We start from the raw sequence: 20,529 nt of genomic DNA, 5'->3' as shown, positions 1-20,529 counted from the left end.
TTGTATCTCCATAATAGTAATCTTACAGGACAAGTGAAAATCAAAACCCAATTTGGTAAGATATGTGAGTAGTGTTTAACTGTTAGAGACCAACCTACTAATCTCTACTAAATGCAATTTTTTGAGAGAAAAAAGAGGAAAATCAAGCTAAATTCTCTCTTTACATCTGAAAATATTCATGTCTTTCTGTAAATATTTGTGAGAAAGTGACTCAAATTTATATGTTTAAAAGGATATGAAGCTGATTAGTACCTGGGAATGAGCGGTGGTCTCATATATAAAAAGTCCTGATCTGTATTTGGTAATCAACCTTAAAAAATGTTGATTTTGGTGCATCCCTGATCTCTAAAACATATCAAAACCGTGAATGAAAAAAAAAAAAAAAACTGCTTAAATCAAACCGAATTATCTTTTGTTACACTGAGGGACAAAACCATGATATACTGTGTTTAAATCTGGATCTGCAACTTGAGATATGAAGCTGATTAGTATCTGAAAATTAGAAATGAGAGGTGTGGCTAAAAAAATACTAGTGTTAAATATATATATATATAACATTATCTACAGCATTTTGCACACGTCCATATTTAGTAATAAAAAGAGTGGATGTCAAATTAAATATGTATAATTAGTAGTATGTAACATGAGTTCTCTAACTATAATCAATCAATACAGCAATCAAAGAGTAAAATAAAGTACCTTATTTTTATAAGTCTATAAGACACACTTAAAATCCTTTAATACAGTGTGCCTTATGTATGAATTGTACCAGTCAGGTATTAAGGAGCAGTTCAACTCCGTTGAAGTGTACAGCACTATAAGAGTGAGTGTTCAGTGAAGTTTCTCCAGCACTAAGGCTGGGTGCAGAAGCATTAGCATTAGCCGCTAACCACAGTGCCAGCTCTTTCGCCTTTCAGAGGCGAGTATATCGGACTGTAGTCTGCATGTTTGCCAGGTTAAAACAAGCTACTTTGCACAAACCGCTAGCTGATAGCGTCCTGTGTTACGGGAACACTCAGAGTTCCTCAGTCTCGCACTATCAGGCTGCATTTCTGTGTTGCTAGCACTGCAGTTGGTGGCAAATGCTAATGCTGCTGCACCCAGCCTTAGTGAATGTTCACTAAAACTTCACTAAAAACTAAATTATATTAATTGATAGTGCGCCTTATAATGGTTTTACTTTTACAGAGCTACAGAACCAAGTTTTCCTATTGCCATGACGACAGCTGCTTCTAACAAACAGCAAAACACACACACACACACATATATATACATTCACCAAAAGCATCCTACATCTTACGTCATGAAATGTATTACTCCAATCATACAGGAAGAGACTGATGGGACACTGCTGACCTGCACACTGACAGCATGAGAAGTGACTACAGGACTACTGTGGGCTGCAGAGGTTCTCCAGATGCGTTCACACACACACTGACTGCACCACACGACTGTCAGCAGCTCCCAAGACGCACTGGATTTAAGTGGAATGCACCAAGTGCATCTCAATGATATCTGTGTGTGTGTGTGAGAGAGAGCATGAAAGGAGGATGAGGGAGTGTTTTTTTTCTTTCTCTTTCAGATGTCATGTGGGAAACAGATCGTCCCACTGTGGTCAAAGTGCAATCCTTTCTCTACCTTCCTGTGCTCATCTCTCTCTCTCTCTCTCTCTCTCTCTCTCTCTCTCTCTCTTTAGCTCTGTTCGTCTCCTTCTTTCTATCCTATTCGTTACAAAGAGTGTGTATTCCCTGCCACACAAACAAGCTCACAATTAACCTTTCTATTATTCAATCTTTAAAGTCCTTAAAAATGATTTGAAATAATATCTGTACTTCATATTTTTTTTCATGGCAACCAAGAAAACATATAAAAATTATGAAATTAACATGATATATGTTTTTGCTTATTATAAAAACAATAAACTCCCTCTGCTTTAGGCCCTGAGCTAACACCACCATACTTCTAGTAATGCAAGAACCACCGATACTTAAAATATCTGTTGTTACTTACGCTAACGTGTTTAATTATAATTAAGTATAATTTTCGGTGTCCAATTGATCCTAAGGATAATATTTAAGCACAATAATAGGGTAAAAAAAGTGATGCACTGAATTTATTTAAGTTTATTTGAGTCACAATTTCTATAGTTTACATCACCTTGCCATGAACATGATGGACAGTGTTCAAACCTCTCTCTCAATCACAGGATCACACCTCACAACTTACAACATACAGGCGTGAACATTCCCAAGCTATTCCCTGAGGAGAATATATTTTTTTTATATATTGTCGCTTTCCAATGAAAAACACTTATCTCCAAAACAGCAACTTTACAGGAGAGAGAAAAACTTTGTAAACTTTCGATGGAAGTCAACAGAAAAAAAAGTTTATTTCAGGTCATTTTAAAGTATTTCTTTTGGTCCATTTATCAAAAGTATTTTGGCACAGTGTAAGGGCCATTTTTTCCTGTTCAAATTTTGTTGTAAACAAAAATGGAAAAATGTGTTTTCATTGGACAGTGACGATATATACGGTATCTCTTTATAATATCTTTTTGACATGTCAGCCCATTTTTAAGACCATTAACCAAAGCTTTTAGACAGAGAAACTTCTATCTAATATCTGAATAATATTACCCATGTGAGTGAAATGTAGCATTAGCTGGCAGTCTTGCCTAAGTACTTTAGTATTGGTATTTGATATCCCAATTTCTTTTTTCTTTATTTGATTGCAACCAACGTGTTTTAATCATCATATATTTAGAAATAAACATCTATGTGTCAGCTATTATTATAAAACTACTTAAACACTTGTGTGCAATTCAGGCTAGATTTGCAGAACAAATAGGAATCTTTCTTTTAGCTGGTGCTAAAAGACAGTCTCATATAGAGTCAGAACCAGTCAAAATCTCTACATTTGAATTTAACCCATGTGAGTTAAAATGATACAAATATTCCATTCCATGACTTACTAGTACAATCTATTCACTGTAGGGGTGTAGAAGGTACCAATCCTGAAAAAATGCTTTAATATGAATGTGGTCATTCAAATCTTTAAAAACACACACATTTACATACTGCTACTCCATTGAGTCATATTATATAGGTGGGTGAATGTATAGCATGTATTAGCTACATCTAAATGCTTTAGGCTATCTTTATACAACTACTTTAAACACTTGCGTGTGCAATGCAGGCTAGATTTGTTACTGGATTGGATGGGATTCATTCATTTCCTATCCAAATATCTGATCCAGCAGATATTTTCTGCAGATATTATCAGCATAATATGGATACCAGATATCAGATCTGTGCCATTTCTGCATAGGCTTAGGTTAATTTAACAGCAGGTTCCTATAGTCTGGTAGAGACGACCCTGTCAGAGCCGGCAGGATGGGGCATGGGACTCCTTTTGGGCCCATTAATCATAGCTGAGCTGAGGAGCTGAGGAGATAGGTAGGGAGCCCAGATTGCTTGCAGATGGGAGTGGGAGAGTTTCAGTCATGCTCTCCCCCAGTATAACCCATGGGGGAAGGGCCTGTAGGGTAGAGGGGTCCGTAGCCCTGGAGAGCCCATCAGATGTCTACGTCTATGTGTGTGTGTGTGTTTGTGTAGAAGAATGGGGAAGGTTAACAGCAGGTTCTGAGGGCGGGGGTGGGGGTGACGCAGGTGTGCTCCCAGTCAACTTTTGGTATGTTTGTGTTTTATTGCGCCCACCAAATTTACTGCTTACAGCTACCTTAGCTGAAATGTAGATGCTTTGTAGATGCTTCGCAACAGTCAGTCCCATCAAACCGCACTATATATTTGAGTCATTGGGAGATAACCTGACTTTTATGTCCATTATTTAGTGAGAAGGCCCGTAGGAGCTTTCCGAGAGAATCCGAGAGTTAGTCTCATTTGTCCGCTCGCTCCGAGGATCCTCTGAGGTCTGTGTTTGAGTGTCTGTGCACCCAGTCCCCTCTATAGCCTGCTCCCCATTGGCAATTAAGAGGCTCCAGCTAAGCAGTCCACTTTGGCCTCGTCTCATTCAGCCAGGTAAAGTGGTGAAATGACTGTGCCATTAAGGACACAAAGCTTCTCCCCGAACACCCCGGCCCCTCATCTGATAAAGCGCAGAAACCAGATCCAGTGCGCCTAAGAGCAGCCTCACCTGACTGCTGATCTCCGATTAGAGCCCAGCGCAGGCTGGAGAACAGGAGGCCGGGAACAGACAGTGCGGACCAGTGCAAGAAAGGTTACAGAATGGCATGCAGAGGACTTATCGCCGACACTGAAGCTCCAGAGTCTGAAAGTCATCTCTTAAAGTCATTCTTACAGTACCTTCAGAGAACAGTAAGTATGTTCACAATGTTCACCCACCAAAATAACTGCGATCAGAAGCAATATAGAATTTGCTTTATGAGATTTCGCAGAGCTTAAACTGGGCTAGTACGCACAGGCATGCGTTATTGGCACATCCACATTTTATTCTTTGGCGTAACAGGACTTTTCCTGCATACCAGGACTACTCGTAGGCCGCACGTACGTCAGAAAATACGTCAAATATCTGGGATTAAACACGTCTTTTTAAGCCCCACCTTCATAGAAACTTTGAGAGAGTCAAAATCCACAGTACAACCAACACGAATCTCTCTTTAACAAACAATCAATCTCTCTTTTAGCTGGGGGTGGGCCAACAGACAGTCAAATTGGGTGTCAGACCCAATCAGAATCTCTCTTTCAGCTAAACCCATTGATGTGGCTCTTTTAAACAGTTTATCCAATTAAACAGTTTTTACACCAAGCCATAAACTAATATTAATACATTTGTTCACAATTAAATTACATCATCATTGAGTTAAAATGATAAAAAAAAAAAAAAAATGAATTTCATTGACTTAGTATTATAATCTGTTCACCGTAGGGTGTAAAAGTTGATTGATGAAATTAATTGATATTATTAATTGGTCATTTAATTCTATAAAAAGACGCATGTCGCCGTGCCGGATCTCTCGGCTCGCCGCGTATGGGCGTGTCCATGCCATTTTTAAATTCAAATAAACAATAGAAGTAATTGATTATAAGTTTAATAATCCATTTTCCATTTTTGTACTTTACTGTACCTTACTGTAATCTATAGTTCTATAAACCCATATTTCACCATTTTCAGCCTCGCTTTTTTGGTTAAGAGGTGTGGCTCTGTGTGTGTGGTGCTTGTATGTGCGAAAACTCGCAGCCTGCTGTTTCCTGATTGGCTGGACACAGCATGGCCGCTGCATTCATTTGAATAAAGTTGAGCTCTGCTGAACTTTTTCGCTGGAGGGTGGGGCTGCGATCAATGCAATGCAACCCAGCATGTACTGCAGCAATAAATAGGATGCGTAAGGGCTTAAGTTCTAGTGGACCGTTAGTGTACAGAGTCATATAACATAGGTTATATACAGTTTAAGGTAAAGCCTTAGCAATCATGCCCAAAGACTCTTCACGTTCACATCAATTTATTTTATATAATTATACCTTTACCCCTCCATACCATTTTAATAAATAAATTAGAAATGTAAGTCATAAGATTTAGCAAGAAAAATACAATTTGAATACTTTCAAATACTTTTTTAACTTTTTCTACTACAGAGAAGTTAAAAAAATAAAATCTACGAAAATAAAACTGTAATGATTTATGATTTGAAATTGCTGCATATTCTGGGTAGGACATTTCAGCAAGCTGGCCACTTTCAGTTTAACAAACTCCAGAGAATACATCACCATGATGTCACACATAATTAACAGAAAAAAAAATGTCTGTGAAGCAATTGCTACCTAGCAAGTGCGTCAGTGTCTCTGAAGCTTTTAGTCTGCCTAATGCATAAAGCTGCTCTTTCATGAGGCTAATGACCAGAAGCCAGACTCTCTTACTCTCTCTCTCTTGCGCTCTCTCTTTTACAGGTACATACACTCATTCCCACTCTCTCTCTCTCTCTCTCTCTCTCTCTCTCTCTCTCTCACACACACACATACACACTGCCTAACCACTAAATGTCTGTAGCTCTATAAACCCTCTTTAATGATGTTCCTACACTGAGTACAGTAGCAGTTTTACATGAGGGCACGGTCTATTACAAACGTAGTCAAATTTCCAAAAGACGATTTCAGCACTTTATTACTGCCCAGCATGATCAGAACTTTCTAGAATAAGCAAAAAAAGAAACAGTGCAGGTGGAGATGGAGGAAGGAGGAGGGATTTGCTCTTGAAACAAATGGCCTGGAAGGATTAGCCACTCTAGTTTAACAGCCCTCATAAGTTCTACCAAGGACATAAAAGTTAAGCTGTCCCACTTGAAGGTAATAATTAGTGCATTCCGGTTTGATCCCCAGTGATGCCATAGCCATCAGTGGTCAGGACTCCTAGAGAGCACAATTGGCCTCGTTTTTTTTTTTTTTTGGTGAACAGGATGGCCTACTTGTCTCCGCCAACCAGTTCTTAGCACAAGCGTTTGTTAGCTGATTTAACAGTACTGGCAGTTAGTGTTCTCTTTCTGAGCATGCATGTATTAGTAGCAGTTTAAAAAGATGCGCTGGCTTGCTAAATAAGCACATGCTAGCATTCATTCATCCATCACTGGTGGCAAAGAGTAATAAGGCGGTGTCCTAGCTGCTGGGAGGGAATTAAATAATAAAAAAACTAAATAAAAAGTAAATATTGGTTTTGAAAACACATCTCTGGAAAAAAATTAAGAGACCACTTCAGTTTCTGTATTGGTTTCTCAGATTTTGCTATTTATAGGTATATGTTTGAGTAAACATTGTTCCCAAATTTCACATAAAAATATTGTCATTTAGAGTAAATGTATGTGCAGAAAATGAGAAATGTCTGAAATAAGAAAAAAGATGCAAAGCTTTCAGACCTCAAATAATGAAAAGAAAACAAGTTTTAAGAGATCAAAAAATCAATATTTGGTGGAATAACCCTGTTTTTTATCACAGTTTTTATGCATCTTGGCATGTTCTCCTCCACCAGTCTTACACACTGATTTTGGATAACTTTATGCTTTGCACTCCTGGGGCAACAATTCAAGCAGTTTAGCTTGGTTTGATGGCTTGTGATCATCCATCTTCCTCTTGATTAAAGTCTCTTATTTTTTTCTAGAGGTGTAAGTAAGAAAATTGCAGTGACGTAATTAGGTGACACTGCTAAACGTATCCTATTGGTTTATCCATAAAAAATGTCATAAAGTAGGTCTAAGCATACTCATAGATTAGCAGTCATGAATGAATATTATATGCCCACCCAGGGTACAGAATTAACTTGGCACAGGATGATGCCAAAAATACCATATAATAAGGTTTGTTGCACATTGAAAAAAGCAAGCGTACTTGGCATTGCTAGTAGAGTACAAAACAATCAAAACTACGAAATGACAGATCTGATTTGATGTCCAAAAGGGCTTTATACAGGGTATCAGGCCAAGTGCATCATCTCTGAAACCACTAGGTAGGTGGCCATCATATTATATACATGTAACCCTTTAATAGCAGAGAAATCCTCTAAATGACCCCAACCTCAGAGAAAAGCCTTGATTTGTGCTTTCATGAAAGCTATAGACATTTTTGACTCTGGAAGTGTTTATAATGATACGTCTGTTTAGGCCCAAACTTCACAGAAACTTTAAAATCTACAGTACTCCAATATAAATCTCTCTTTAATGTGGGGGTGGGCCGAAAGACAGTCAAATTTAGAAGCAGAATCAATCAGAAAATCTCTTTTAGCTGGGGCTGGTGCAACAGACAGTCAAATTTAGAGTTAGAACCATTTAGAATCTCTCTTTTAGCTAGGGGTGGGCCAACCAACAACCACACTTAGAGGCAGAACCAATCAGAATCTCTTTTTTAGCTGGGGGTGGACCAACAGACAGTCAAATTTAGAGTCAGAACCAATCAGAATTTCTCTTTTAGCTGGAAGTGGGCCAACCGACAATCACACTTAGAGGCAGAACTAATCAGAATCTCTCTTTTAGCTGGAAGTGGGCCGAAATACAGTCAAATTTAGAATCAGAACCAATCAGAATCTCTCTTTTAGCTGGAAGTGGGCCGAAAGACAGTCACACTTAGAGGCAGAACCAATCAGAATCTCTCTTTTAGCTGGGAGTGGACTACACAAGGGTTAAATTGAAATTTTAACTACACGTACTTCATAGATCAGTCTGATATTACTGTGTAAAACACACCCACAAGAAAAGCCATCTGTTGCTTTAACAAGTTCACAACATTTCCTCCCTCTGCTCAGAATCACGACAATAGTGTGTGCTTTTGGATGAGTTATGTCTCGTGATACATTCATTGTCAAATTCAGCCTCTGCCAGATACGTTCAGGAAATGTCTGCTGGCGTCCACCATTGTGTTGTGGATATTTTGGCAGGGGTCAGTCCCAATCCCTGTCTGCGCTCGTCAATTTGAACTTAAGCGTTCTCCAACGACGTGACATAAAACTGTCTTTTTAGAAGAAGCCTGGCCCAATTTATCAATCCCCCAAGTGTGTGTATAGGGGGGGGGTTCAGGGGGGTCTAAAACAAACCCCGTTAGATGGGGGCAGCAGAAGCCCCCTCGGCTCTGCGAAGGAGCCTGATGTTTATCCTGGCAGTGCTTCCCATGGTGCACCGAGCCTGACGTTATGCCCACTCCCAGCCACTGTTTTTCAGCTTGAAGCGGGCAGCGCCAGGGTAAACACATGAGCTCAGCCCTTGCCAGGCCTCCGTTGGACCTCTGCTGGGCCTCCGCTGGCCCAACACGGCCCACGGGCCAGGGTAAACAGCCGCGACGCGACTAATAACAAGGGAATCCCACCAGAGAGAGCGGGAGAGGGGAGTGCTGTGGGCTGATGGCCTGTCATCACACAGTAACCACCTAACTATGAACAAGATAAAAATATGAGAAAAACCGACTCATCGCGAGAAAGGGGAAAAAGAGTGGCCTGTGCTCTCAGAAAATGGTGAAAAATAAAGAAAACTCAGTAGCTTTAATAAATGGGACATTTATCTCCAGTACTTAAATGAGAAATTAAAACGAATGATGTTTTCTTAATGTTTTTTTTAACTGTAACCCTCCCATAGAGTTGAATGAGTTCAAATAGCTAATAAACTTATCCTTCAAATCTATGGTGCCAAATAGTTTTTTTTGGAGTGATGCCATGGAAGACACTACAGTGCCCAGTACAGAATCATGGTTGTACCTTATTTTTCGCACTATAATGCACACTTAAAATAACTAAATTTTTCCAAAAAATGGACAGTGCACTTTATAATCCAGAGCGCCTTATAATCCAGAGTGCATTATGTATTAATTCTACCAGTCAGGTTGAAAAAGAGCAGTAAAGCGTTATACAGGAGTTTCAGTGAAGTTTCTCCAGCGCCGAGGTTGGAGCAGTATTGGCATTAGCCGCTAACTGCAGCGCTCGCTCTGTTGCCATTCAGAGGCGAGACTGTATTAGACTGTAACCTGTTACTGGAACAATCAGGGGCGACATTTACTAGCAATAAGCCCTCCTAACCGTGGCTAGCGCTGATGCTAACTGCACAAAAGTATTGGAAATCTAAGCTTACTGTAAATAAATGGAGGGAAGAAAAGAAATTTGTGTAGATTAAGAAGAAAAGATGTTTTGTTTTTAACTTAAGTTAAAACAAGTTTTTAAAGTTTAAAGTTGTTTTTTTAACTTAAGTTTTAGTTTTTGCTCCCCTAGAAGGAAAACATGGCAACACCTTTGTGCCTTACTATCGTCTCTTAAAATGCGCCTTAAAATTTGGTGCACCTTATGTATAAAAATAAACCAGAAAATAGACATCTATTGATAGTGTGCCTGAAAATACTGTGCCCCTTATGTCTGTAAATAGTATGGTAAATAGGCAGCTATGCAGGCATAAGGAAATATGGGTTTGTTTTGAATCTGAATCACTTACCTACTTCTTTAAGGAACCAAAAGTGGTTTGTAGAATATATGAAAGTTATTGCTAATAATTAAAATGAAACACTTTGAGACATTTTGTTGAATAAGTAAAGTTGAATAAGTACAAATACATGTATAGTATACAGACAAAAGCATTGGAACAAACCTCTTAATCATTAAATTTTAATGTTTTATTCAGTCCCATTGCCACAGGTGTATAGACAATTAATTAATCACCTATCCGAGCAATAGTCACAATAGACTGCCTTTATCAACATTAGTGAAGAATGGGTGCTTGTAAAGAGTTTAATTCCATAAAATGGCATCACTCCGCTCAATTGGTGAAATTTGCCACAGACTGCTTACCTGGTGTTAAAGCTGCAATGGGGGAATGCCTATGGGTTTAGTATGGAATGTCATATAAGTTCCTATAGGCATAACATAACTAAGTATACTAATAGGTTTGTCTATGGTAATTTAGAATCTACTAAGCACTTGTTCTACTAAACTACAGTGTACAATACGGTTTATGGATTATTCGCACAGAAAACCCATATTTTGAACCTTCCAGTGGACGTTTCTTTAAAGAACCATGCTTGTAACCTAAAAAAAATGCCTCAGAATGGTTTTTCACAAGTTCTATATTGGCCCCACATATAGTGGATGTCAGTTATGAGCCCCATCAGGTCTCTATGATGGGACCAAAAGGAGTTAAATCTGGGCTCCCCCTGGGTTATACACCGCATACAGGGCCTAGAAGGGACCCATGTTTGATTAAAGTGAACTGCAACTATAGGGCACATTTGGGAAGCCAAACAACATCCCAGTGAAATTACTTAGAGACCATTCCAGCCTGAAACTCCCTTAAGTGAGATCTACATGAGCATATGATGGCTATGCAAAGGCATCTGTAATCCACTCAACTGGCTAAATAAGAAACCAAACGTGGTTTGTCCATAGCAGTGCTCCAAAAAACTTCTTCTACACCTTCAAATTTGATGGTGTGTTCTGGAAAAACTACCTTAAGAATAAAGATGTCTCCAAAAAACAAAACAAAAAAAACAGTAATTAACTGCTAGTGGTTGTTTTGGAAACCATATCCTCACGATTTTGGATTTACGATGGTGGAAACATGTAACTGACACTCTAATGGACTGTCATTTCTTATCTCCGACACCAGACAAATGAACTGTTCAGAGAAAAGCTAGCTCTATTATGAGCAAGAACAGGTTTTAATCCAATGGAAACCAATCCAATGGAACTTCTTCTTCTACCATATGAAGAAATTTCTGTATTATTTCTGTAATAGGACAAGTGAGGCATGTTAAAGGCTAAAAATAAAAAAAAACCCAGTCAAAGCAGGTGCATCCTTCTCTGGCTTGTAAACCTGGGCAGGTCAACTGAGGGCATGATCGTTCCCAGCAGCAGAGCACATGATGATCCTATCCCATGCTCAGCCCATTTCTGGGTCTGTGATGAATTGCTCAAATGGATTGCTCAATCTTGCGTCACTTTGTACTCGGGTAAATTCGCTCTGCTTTGATTCTGTGCAGAGTAAAACTAAGGGGCAGTAATTAATCTCTCTTTTGGTTGCACAAACAGCCAGAAAATGTGTTAAATATATATACACAAGTCCTCAGTATAACACGTTAAATAATACAAATAACTGGTACTCCATTCTGAATTACACACATACTCCCACACACACTGACTTCAGTATTTCCACTACATACATTTTGCATTGGTGGTCTGTCACTGCAAAATGTTTTCCACTGCTGCTTCAGAATTACATATTGGCTTCATGACTCAGAACAACATTCCATTTTTCAATTTTTTCAACAGTTACGTTTCAGACAGATATGCAAATTTATTACTGGTGTAAAAGTGATTTCTACGCTGCCTTATGAAATGGCGTAGAGGCTAATTTTGGGTAGAGTACCTCTTAGTGAGAGATCGAGTGCTAGACATGCTTTGGCACACTCAAAAAAAAAAAGCCTTATTTAAAGACTAATAGAGAAGAGGGTATCAATTTACAAAGAGAAGCATGATGACGTTCCATCATCCAGCGTTTGTCTGCATTTTTAGACAGGATAATGCAAACCCACACACAATGCCAGTGATGTAACAGTTGCTTTAGCGTTATTTAAGCATTTATGGCTATATTTCTAGCTCAGAGATGCCAGCATAAGCAACCTACGAGTGTGCAGAATATGTATTTATATATTTTTCTTCAATAAACAAATTCAAGACCAAGCATAGCCACATTAGATCACATGTAACTTACATAAAACATGAATTCACACAGAGAAAGACAGACATTTGTTTGGCTTGCAAGCTCAGCTATTGTACTATCCTAGTCCTGTACAGCTTGCATGCATCTTTTACCAGGAAAACAGCCAGATTATGAAGAGTAATATATATATATATATATATATATATATATATATATATATATATATATATATATATATATATATATATATATATATATAAACTGGGTCAACCTATCCCAAAGATAATAAGCATGATGCATTTTTTGCTTTAATTTATGTGAACAGAATTTAATGCATTTTCAGTCTCCTCATGACATCATTCTATTTAGCTGCACTATGATAAGCAAGGACACTTTAAGCTATCTGCCTGGGGGTGTGGGGGGTTGAGTGTGGGCTTGATTGCTGAAAAAAAAAATAAAAATAAAATAAACTTAGAGCAAACAATGCACGCTATGCCTTGTACTTAAGCAATAATACACTCAAGGTTCGTGCTATAATGTATAATATTGACACTGCTGTGCTGCGGTCATTACTGCAGCAGTGCCAATATTACATGTTATAGCATGAACCTCAAGTGTATTATTATGATTATACCACAGTTCCATTGCTGCTGTTTATTAAAAGATTTTGAGTTAAAGAGGATGATACAATCTGATATGTACAATCTGTTTGGTTATAAACACTCCACGCGTTGAAATAGTTCCATTGCTGCTCTGTTTGTAGCTGTGCTGTAAGGTGTCTTGCTAGGTTACTTGTATGTGGCGGAGTAATACATGGAGAGCATCAGTTACAGTGCATTACCAGCTGATAATGGCACTTGTAGAACGCCTCTCAGCCAATCACATTGCAGGGTCAGAACTAACTGTGGTATAATTTGCATTATTGTACCCATTAGCTCATTAGCTCAATGCTGAAATCCATATTAGCACGGCATTCAAGTGAATCAGAATGTTAATGGATTACGTTTGGAGCATTATCATCTGCAGCAACTGAAGCCAATGTTAGTGAAAGCTATTAGTGGAGCCTTACTGAACAAATTTGTCCCTTGCCTTGTCCCCTGACTGCTGATGCTGCTGCTTGTCGTAGTTCCTGCAAGAAGCAGACAGACAGACAGGGATTAGCTCTTTGCACACAAACACAACACACATACAAACAGCAGCTTGGAACAAGCACTACTATAGCCTAAATGTGGAGCATTTTCCCAGACGAGTCATCTTCCTATCAAGACCTTTTCCATGAGTGCTGTTTTCCAGCAGTGAGAAAATAGAACATGAACATGGCTCTCACAAAGATGCCAGTGTGCCTGGATTTGACTTGTGGGCTCCAGTCACTGTTAAGGGCCCGGGATGCCTCGCGAGGCCTTTCTTTTCCATTTTTCTTTCCTTAGCTTTCATTATAAAGCAATAAAATGGCACAGAGCAACAGGTTTCTTTTGGACTACTGCTGTTTTCTAGACATGCTAAAATAAAGGTAAAGGTCTGAGGACAGCAGGACTGTCCTTGAATGAATGTCTGTCTGGAAAATTGAATTCACGGACAATGTTTTCTTAGACATCACTTTTGGACAAAAGTACTGGGACACCTGTTTATTTTATGGTTTCTTTCAACATAAAGACTAACACACAATTTAGTTTTTACTGTCCAAACATGTCTTTCTGCTGGATTCTGAAGAATTAATATACAGGGATTGGACAATGAAAACTGAAACACCTGTCATTTTAGTGTGGGAGGTTTCATGGCTAAATTGGAGCAGCCTGGTGGCCAATCTTCATTAATTGCACATTGCACCAGTAAGAGCAGAGTGTGAAGGTTCAATTAGCAGGGTAAGAGCACAGTTTTGCTCAAAATATTGCAATGCACAACATGGTATGGTTGGGTGACATGCCAGAGTTCAAAAAAGGACAAATTGTTGGTGCACGTATTGCTGGCGCATCTGTGACCAAAAGCCACGGTATCCAGGGTAATGTCAGCGTACCACCAAGAAGGACGAACCACATCCAACAGGATTAACTGTGGATGCACGGCTGCCTAAATCACGGCAGAAGTCAATGTGCACCTCAACTCTCCTCAACAATAAATTATTGTGGTCTAAAAACGTCGTTTTTAGTTTCTTTGTCCAACCCCTGTAAGTATGTAATTGCATTCAGCGAAAAGAGATCACAAGAGTTGGTGAGGTCAGGATGTTTGAGGACCACCCACCGTCATTCTAGAGAGCACAGTTTCACTGCTGTACAGCTCAATGTCTTAATAGCCCATCAGCCCATCCAACATCAGGCCTACTCTAATGACAGTACTTCTCTACCTACACAAGCTGTGTGTGCATATATAAGTATATGTATGCATATGCTGTATAAGTAATGCAACACAAAGTTCAACAGACAATCATCAATGATCACCTTCTTTATTGACTCCCAGGCATCCCTTCAGCTCTGGCAGAGAGATGGTCTTGTCCTTGTTAAGATCGCAGTAGTCCGTGAACTTGCGAGCACACCGCTTGGGCTTGGCTTTCTTTTTTACGTAGCGCTTGAAGGGCTTCATCTCTTTCTTGTTGATGTCGTGGCTGCCATTGTTGTCCAGCTGAGCGAAGTACCAGTGCACCACGCGCTCCTCCAACGTGTGACTGGGGTCGGGCTCCACAAATCTGAGGATAAGAAACAATGAGTAATGGCCATTAAACCATGATAAATGTATAAGATTGTCATATACATTTGATGTATGTATACAACCTGATACAGAAATGCAAAAGCTGCTTCTTCATAAAGTAATAAAGGGAAATGAAAATGAAGATTTGTGCTAAAGAATACTCAGCCATACATAAATTAACAAGTTGAAATGAATGCGCTATTTTTCAAAAAGTAAGAAGGGTAAAAATAAAATAAGTATGTACTATGATTAAAAAGCAGTTAATTAAGGAATACATTGCAAAACAAGTTAGGACGATTTCAAACAGGCTACAGTCATAGAGGAGCAAAGATGGGGAGATGCTCTTCAGAAACATTCATGCATTTTTCATTAAGACAATGTGCAACCACATGCTGCACATATAGCTCTGTAAAAAAAATAAGAGACCACTTAAAAATGATGAGTTTCTTTGATTTTATTATTTTATTATTATTATTTTAATTGAAAAAACCTGATGATTGATGATCACAAGCCATCAAACCAAGCTGAACTGCTTGACTTTTTACACCAGGAGTAAAGGCATAAAGTTATCCAAAAGCAGTGTGTAAGACTGGTGGAGGAGAACATGCCAAGATGCATGAAAACTGTGATTAAAAACCAGGGTTATTCCACCAAATATTGATTTTCCTAAAACTTTATGAATATGAACTTGTTTTTTTGCATTATTATCTTTTTTGTCCTCAGTCGTTTCTCATTTTCTGCAAGTAAATGCTCTAAATGACTATTTTTATTTTGGATTTTGGGAGAAATGTTGTTTGTAGTTTATAGAATAAAACAGCAATGTTCATTTTATTTAAACATATACCTATAAATAGCAAAATCAGAGAAACTGATTCAGAAACTGAAGTGGTCTCTTAATTTTTTACTTGAACAATGAAGAATTAAAGAATTTTGAGTTGAACAATGTTGACCTTGTGCTTTTAGACATCTTAAGACGTGTTTGCAGAAATAATGGGACAAAATATCACATGAAACACTTCATCATTTGGTGCATCACTTCATCATCTTTAGTGCAAATGCATGGGAACATTACAAAGTGGTGAATGCATTACTATCCCCACTTTTGGAGGCTTTTGGAGGGTGTTTACCCAACAAGATAAACAATATACAACATAACCGGGTTCATACTTTCTGCAATAAAACATATAATAGTCAAAGTAAATGTGGGAAGCTTATTTTTTTCGATATATTGGTAACATTTTCTAATTTGTGCTTGTATAGACATGACTCATATAAGAAAAAAAAATCACTTTATTCCAGATTCAACAAAAGACGAACAATTCTCCACTTACCTCCCGCCACCAGAGGGAGTTGGCGAGTTAATGGCCTGTACCATGTCTGTTGTGAGGGCGTCCAACAAGCTGGTTATGAATTCATTTTTCTTTCCTTCTGGACAGCCTGCCATGTTTAAACAAAGACGGATATACATGACCACAAGCTTACACATTGGGGCATCTGAATAGCTTGGCTCTCAACAGTCTGCCACAGTCCTTGCCACAGTTAGAAACAAAATCTTGTGTAGTTTTGGGGCTTAGAATGAGCATTTCTTTCTAAATTTCTTCTTTATTTAAAAAAAAAATGCTGACCTAAGGGTGCCTAAATGCCAATATAACCCAATGTGTATAGATGTTCTCAATGGTGCCTATTGTTCTCTTTTTTTTTAAATATGTGTGAAAAGATTTAGCATTTATGTGTATGAATAAAAGCGTGTAGATTGGAGCTAGACGGGCAAGGTGACAGGAGTGGTCGTTGAGCACCCAGTTAACTTTTACAATGCATTGCCGAACACCTTGGGTAGCGCCTTTTAATTGCCCCAGATGCAGGGCCATAACGGTATGTTCGACCCAATGTGCAAAATGCCTTAAATGCGTCTATTAAAGCATAACTTCAAACAGGAGAATATAATAATAAACTATAAACTAATCTACTTTACTAGTTTTACATTTTTACCCTTCTTTTAGTCTTATAATCCTCTTAACCATCGCTTACAAACTCTCCAGCTCGAACTGCAGCCTTTCCTGCCTCAATTCTTTCTGTTTTTCCTTTTTTTTTTTTGGCCTCCAGCAAGCCCAGGGCAGTGTGTGGGCGGCGGGGTCCTGTGGCATGCCAGGTGAATCCAATTAGCATCGGTGGGGCAAGGACAAGCACTGTGACGCACCGCCTCACTGCCTCTCAATCCAGGTGTTAAATTAGAGCAGATGGAAGTTAACCTATCTTTTTTTTTTTTTAAACTCTTTTTGAAGACTTTTACTGTAGAATTAAGGCCAAATACATAATAAAAGTCAAAATAGAAATGCATATGTATTCTTATTCTTATGTTTATTTATTTATTTATTTTTTATTTACTTCTAGAACAATTCCAACAAGTAGATTAACAGCTAGTTTTTCAATTTAAACGTTTTTCAATTCTAAGCAAGCTATTGGACATGCTTAAAAAAAGGCCAAATTAACCCTCCTGCTATCCTCCAATTTAGTAACACCCTTTATTCTCTGGCTCAATAGGATCCCAGCATTTTAAACCTCCAAAAAATTATAAAAGATTATAATTCCAAATAATTAAACATGTCAGCAAAGTTTAATGTTTATTTGACATTGGTATTATTAGTTTATTACTATTATATAACTAAGTGTTGTGTTGTTAAGTCAGGGCCTAAACTGAAGGTAAGTTTAGAGACAGATAATAAAACTGAATGTAATAGTGAACTAGACATTATTACCACACAAATATGTGTAAAATATATTGAGATTTCTTATGTTTTACGCCAATAAAACAGACATTGAAGTTGATATATTTGAAACATCTCATGTTTTACTTATTGTCTTTATCAAACTAGGAGAAGACGGTAAATATGAATCATAAAAATAAATTCTAATTTCAACCCTTTTTTCAGAGGCTTTAAACATTAAATGAGGTCAAATTGACCGCAAAGATAATAGAAGGAGGGTTAATGCCCACAGGGATGACACCACAAAGGCCGTACAGCTTCTCAGCAAAGTGGCAGAGCATCCAGCTAGAGTACGTAAAAATAATTCCCCTCAACCCCCCCACAGGCAGCGACACCCCACCCGATAACCACCAACCCCCCTCCCCCTGCTGCAGCCCCTCTCCACCGGTCCAAGCAGTCGTAAACCATGGCACACATCTGCTGCGCAGTCAGGAGCCATGTTTTACTCTGTAAATGTACCAGATGGGGAATTAAAGAGGGGTTACAATGAAACTTTAAATGAAGGGGAGAGAAGTAGATCAACCAGAGGGAAGCGAGAGGAAAGCAGTGAAAGGCTTCTAGAGACCTCGTGAAAGCCTCCCACTTGAAAAGTCTTTGTCAAACAATGTTCCCGAGCACAAACAAACACGGAACGTTCTTACTGTATTCAGATGTTCACAATTAGGAGCAGTGGCATTCTCTAGTCCACGTGAACTATCCGGGTCCTTTTTACGCAAAAACACAGTTTATTTAAACTCCTTATTATTCAGTTATACATCCTAATGCAGAAAATCTTGTGTAAATAATTTGGTAATCATTTGGTTTAGCATATTTTGTGGAGATCTGCAGGGCTCTATTATGAGGTCTATAGAATTGATGGCAATTACAACAGAAACAATGCTCCCATTTAATTTAGCATATCTTGTGGAGTTGTGCAGGGTTCTATTATGAGGTCTATGGAATTTATGGCAATTACGACAGAAACAATAAAAAAAAACTGTTTATTTAAGCTCCTTACATTCTAGATTTATTATTCAGTTATACATCCAAATGCAAAAAATCTAGTGTAAATAATTTGGTAACCATTTGTTTAGCATGTCTTGTGGAGTTCTGCAGAGTTCTATTATAAGGTTTATGGAATTGATGGCAATTATGACAGAAACAATGCTTCAAAGCACAAACAAATACTGGCCAGAGAATAACAAAAAGTGGTGGCATTATAGTCAATCTGAACTTCTTGTCACTTTTTATACAAAAACAAAAACAAAACAAAACTGTTGATTTGAACTCCTTACACTCTAGGTTTATTATTCAGTTATATATCCTAATGCAAAAAATCTTGTGTAAATAATTTGGTAACCATTTGTTTAGCATGTCTTGTGGAGTTCTGCATGGTTCTGTTATAAGACCTATGGAATTGTTGGCAATTACGATAGAAAAAATGCTCCCGAGCACACACAAATACTGAATATAGAGCAATAGAAGCAGTGGCATTTTGTAGTCAATGTGAAATTTCATTTCTTTTTTTTTACGCAAAAAGTTATTTAAAACTGTTAATTTAAACTTCTTACACTTTAGGTTTATTATTCAGTTATACATCCTAATGCAAAAAATAAATAATTAATTTAAAAACATAAATCAGTTGGTAACCATTTGGATTAGCATGTCTTGTGGAGTTCTGCATGGTTCTGTTATAAGACCTATGGAATTGTTGGCAATTACGATAGAAAAAATGCTCCCGAGCACAAACAAATACTGAATGTAGAGCAATAGAAGCAGTGGCATTCTCTAGTCAATGTGAAATTTCTTTCCTCTTTTTACGCAAAAACAGCTATTTTGAAACTGTTAATTTAAACTTCTTACACTCTAGGTTTATTATTCAGTTATACATCCTAATGCAAAAAATCTTGTGTAAATAACTTGGTAATCATTTGGTTTAACATATCTTGTGAAGTTCTGCAGGGTTCTATCATAAGGTCTATGGAATTAATGGCAATTAGGATTACGACATAAACATTGCTCCCGAGCACAAACAAATACTGAACGTAGAACAATAGAAGCAGTGGCATTCTCTAGTCAACTTCTTGTCGCTTTTTATGCAAAAAAAAAAATAAATAATAATAATAATAAAACAGTTAATTTAAACTGTTAAATTAAACGCCTTACACTTTATCTTTATCTTAATTATCTAGTGTAAATAATTTGGAAACCATTTGGTTTAGCATATCTTGTGTTCTGCAGAGTTCTATTATAAGGCCTATGGAATTAATGCCAATTAAGACAGAAACAGTGCTCCCGAGCACAAACAAATACTGAACGTAGAAGCATAGAAGCAGTGACATTCTCCAGTCAATGTGAACTTATTGTCACTTTTTATGCAAAAAAAAAAGATTTTAATTTAAACTGAGGAGTTGTGGAGTTCTGCAGAGTTCTATTATAAGGCCTATACATGTATAGCAATTATGACAGAAAAATAGTTAAGAGCTTTAACAGGAAGTGTGTGAGCTTAACTACAGGGTCTATGGGGTTAAAATACTTATGTTTTTAAATAATGTGATCTATAAATCACTGTTACTTAGACATTTTGTAAACAGAAAGAGCTAAAGAATACTAGTGCATCTCAAAAAGTTAGAATATCACTGACAATCAGTAATTCTTTTTATTTTATTTGGAAGTCAAGGGACCAGTGCAGTGTTTTCCCAGGAAATCTTACAGCACTTTATGCTGACAACTTTTATGGAGATGCAGATTTCATTTTCCAGCAGGACTTGGCACACTGCCCACACTGCCAAAAGTACCAATTGGTCTTATATGATATTCTAATTTTCTGAGACACTGATTTTTTGGTTTTCATTCATTTTTGGCTGTAAGCCATAATTATAATAAAATAAAATAAATAAATGCTTAAAATAGGTCACTCTGTGTGTAATACATCTATATAACATATGACTTTCA

General features: G+C 37.8%; 1 protein-coding gene across 6 annotated transcripts in view; it reads right to left on the bottom strand.

Annotated features, from left to right (window-relative positions):
- Positions 1–20,529, bottom strand: part of smoc1 (SPARC related modular calcium binding 1) — a 93,655-nt gene that overhangs the window by 5,662 nt on the left and 67,464 nt on the right. For 5 of the 6 annotated variants that reach the window (XM_049463651.1, XM_049463653.1, XM_049463654.1 and 2 more), the window contains 3 exons: positions 16,162–16,267; positions 14,584–14,828; positions 13,238–13,277 (listed from right to left, as the gene is read on the bottom strand). In XM_049463651.1, the coding sequence (XP_049319608.1) occupies positions 13,238–13,277; positions 14,584–14,828; positions 16,162–16,267 (391 nt within the window). Of the gene's footprint in view, positions 1–13,217; positions 13,278–14,583; positions 14,829–16,161; positions 16,268–20,529 lie in introns of all 6 variants that reach the window. The other variant, XM_049463652.1, reaches the window with a different exon arrangement.

The sequence above is a fragment of the Astyanax mexicanus genome, chromosome 14 (assembly GCF_023375975.1).
Source record: "Astyanax mexicanus isolate ESR-SI-001 chromosome 14, AstMex3_surface, whole genome shotgun sequence".
Taxonomy (NCBI): Eukaryota; Metazoa; Chordata; class Actinopteri; order Characiformes; family Acestrorhamphidae; genus Astyanax; species Astyanax mexicanus.
The sequence above is the reverse complement of the archived record's forward strand: the minus strand, read 5'-3'. Positions and strand labels throughout refer to the sequence as shown.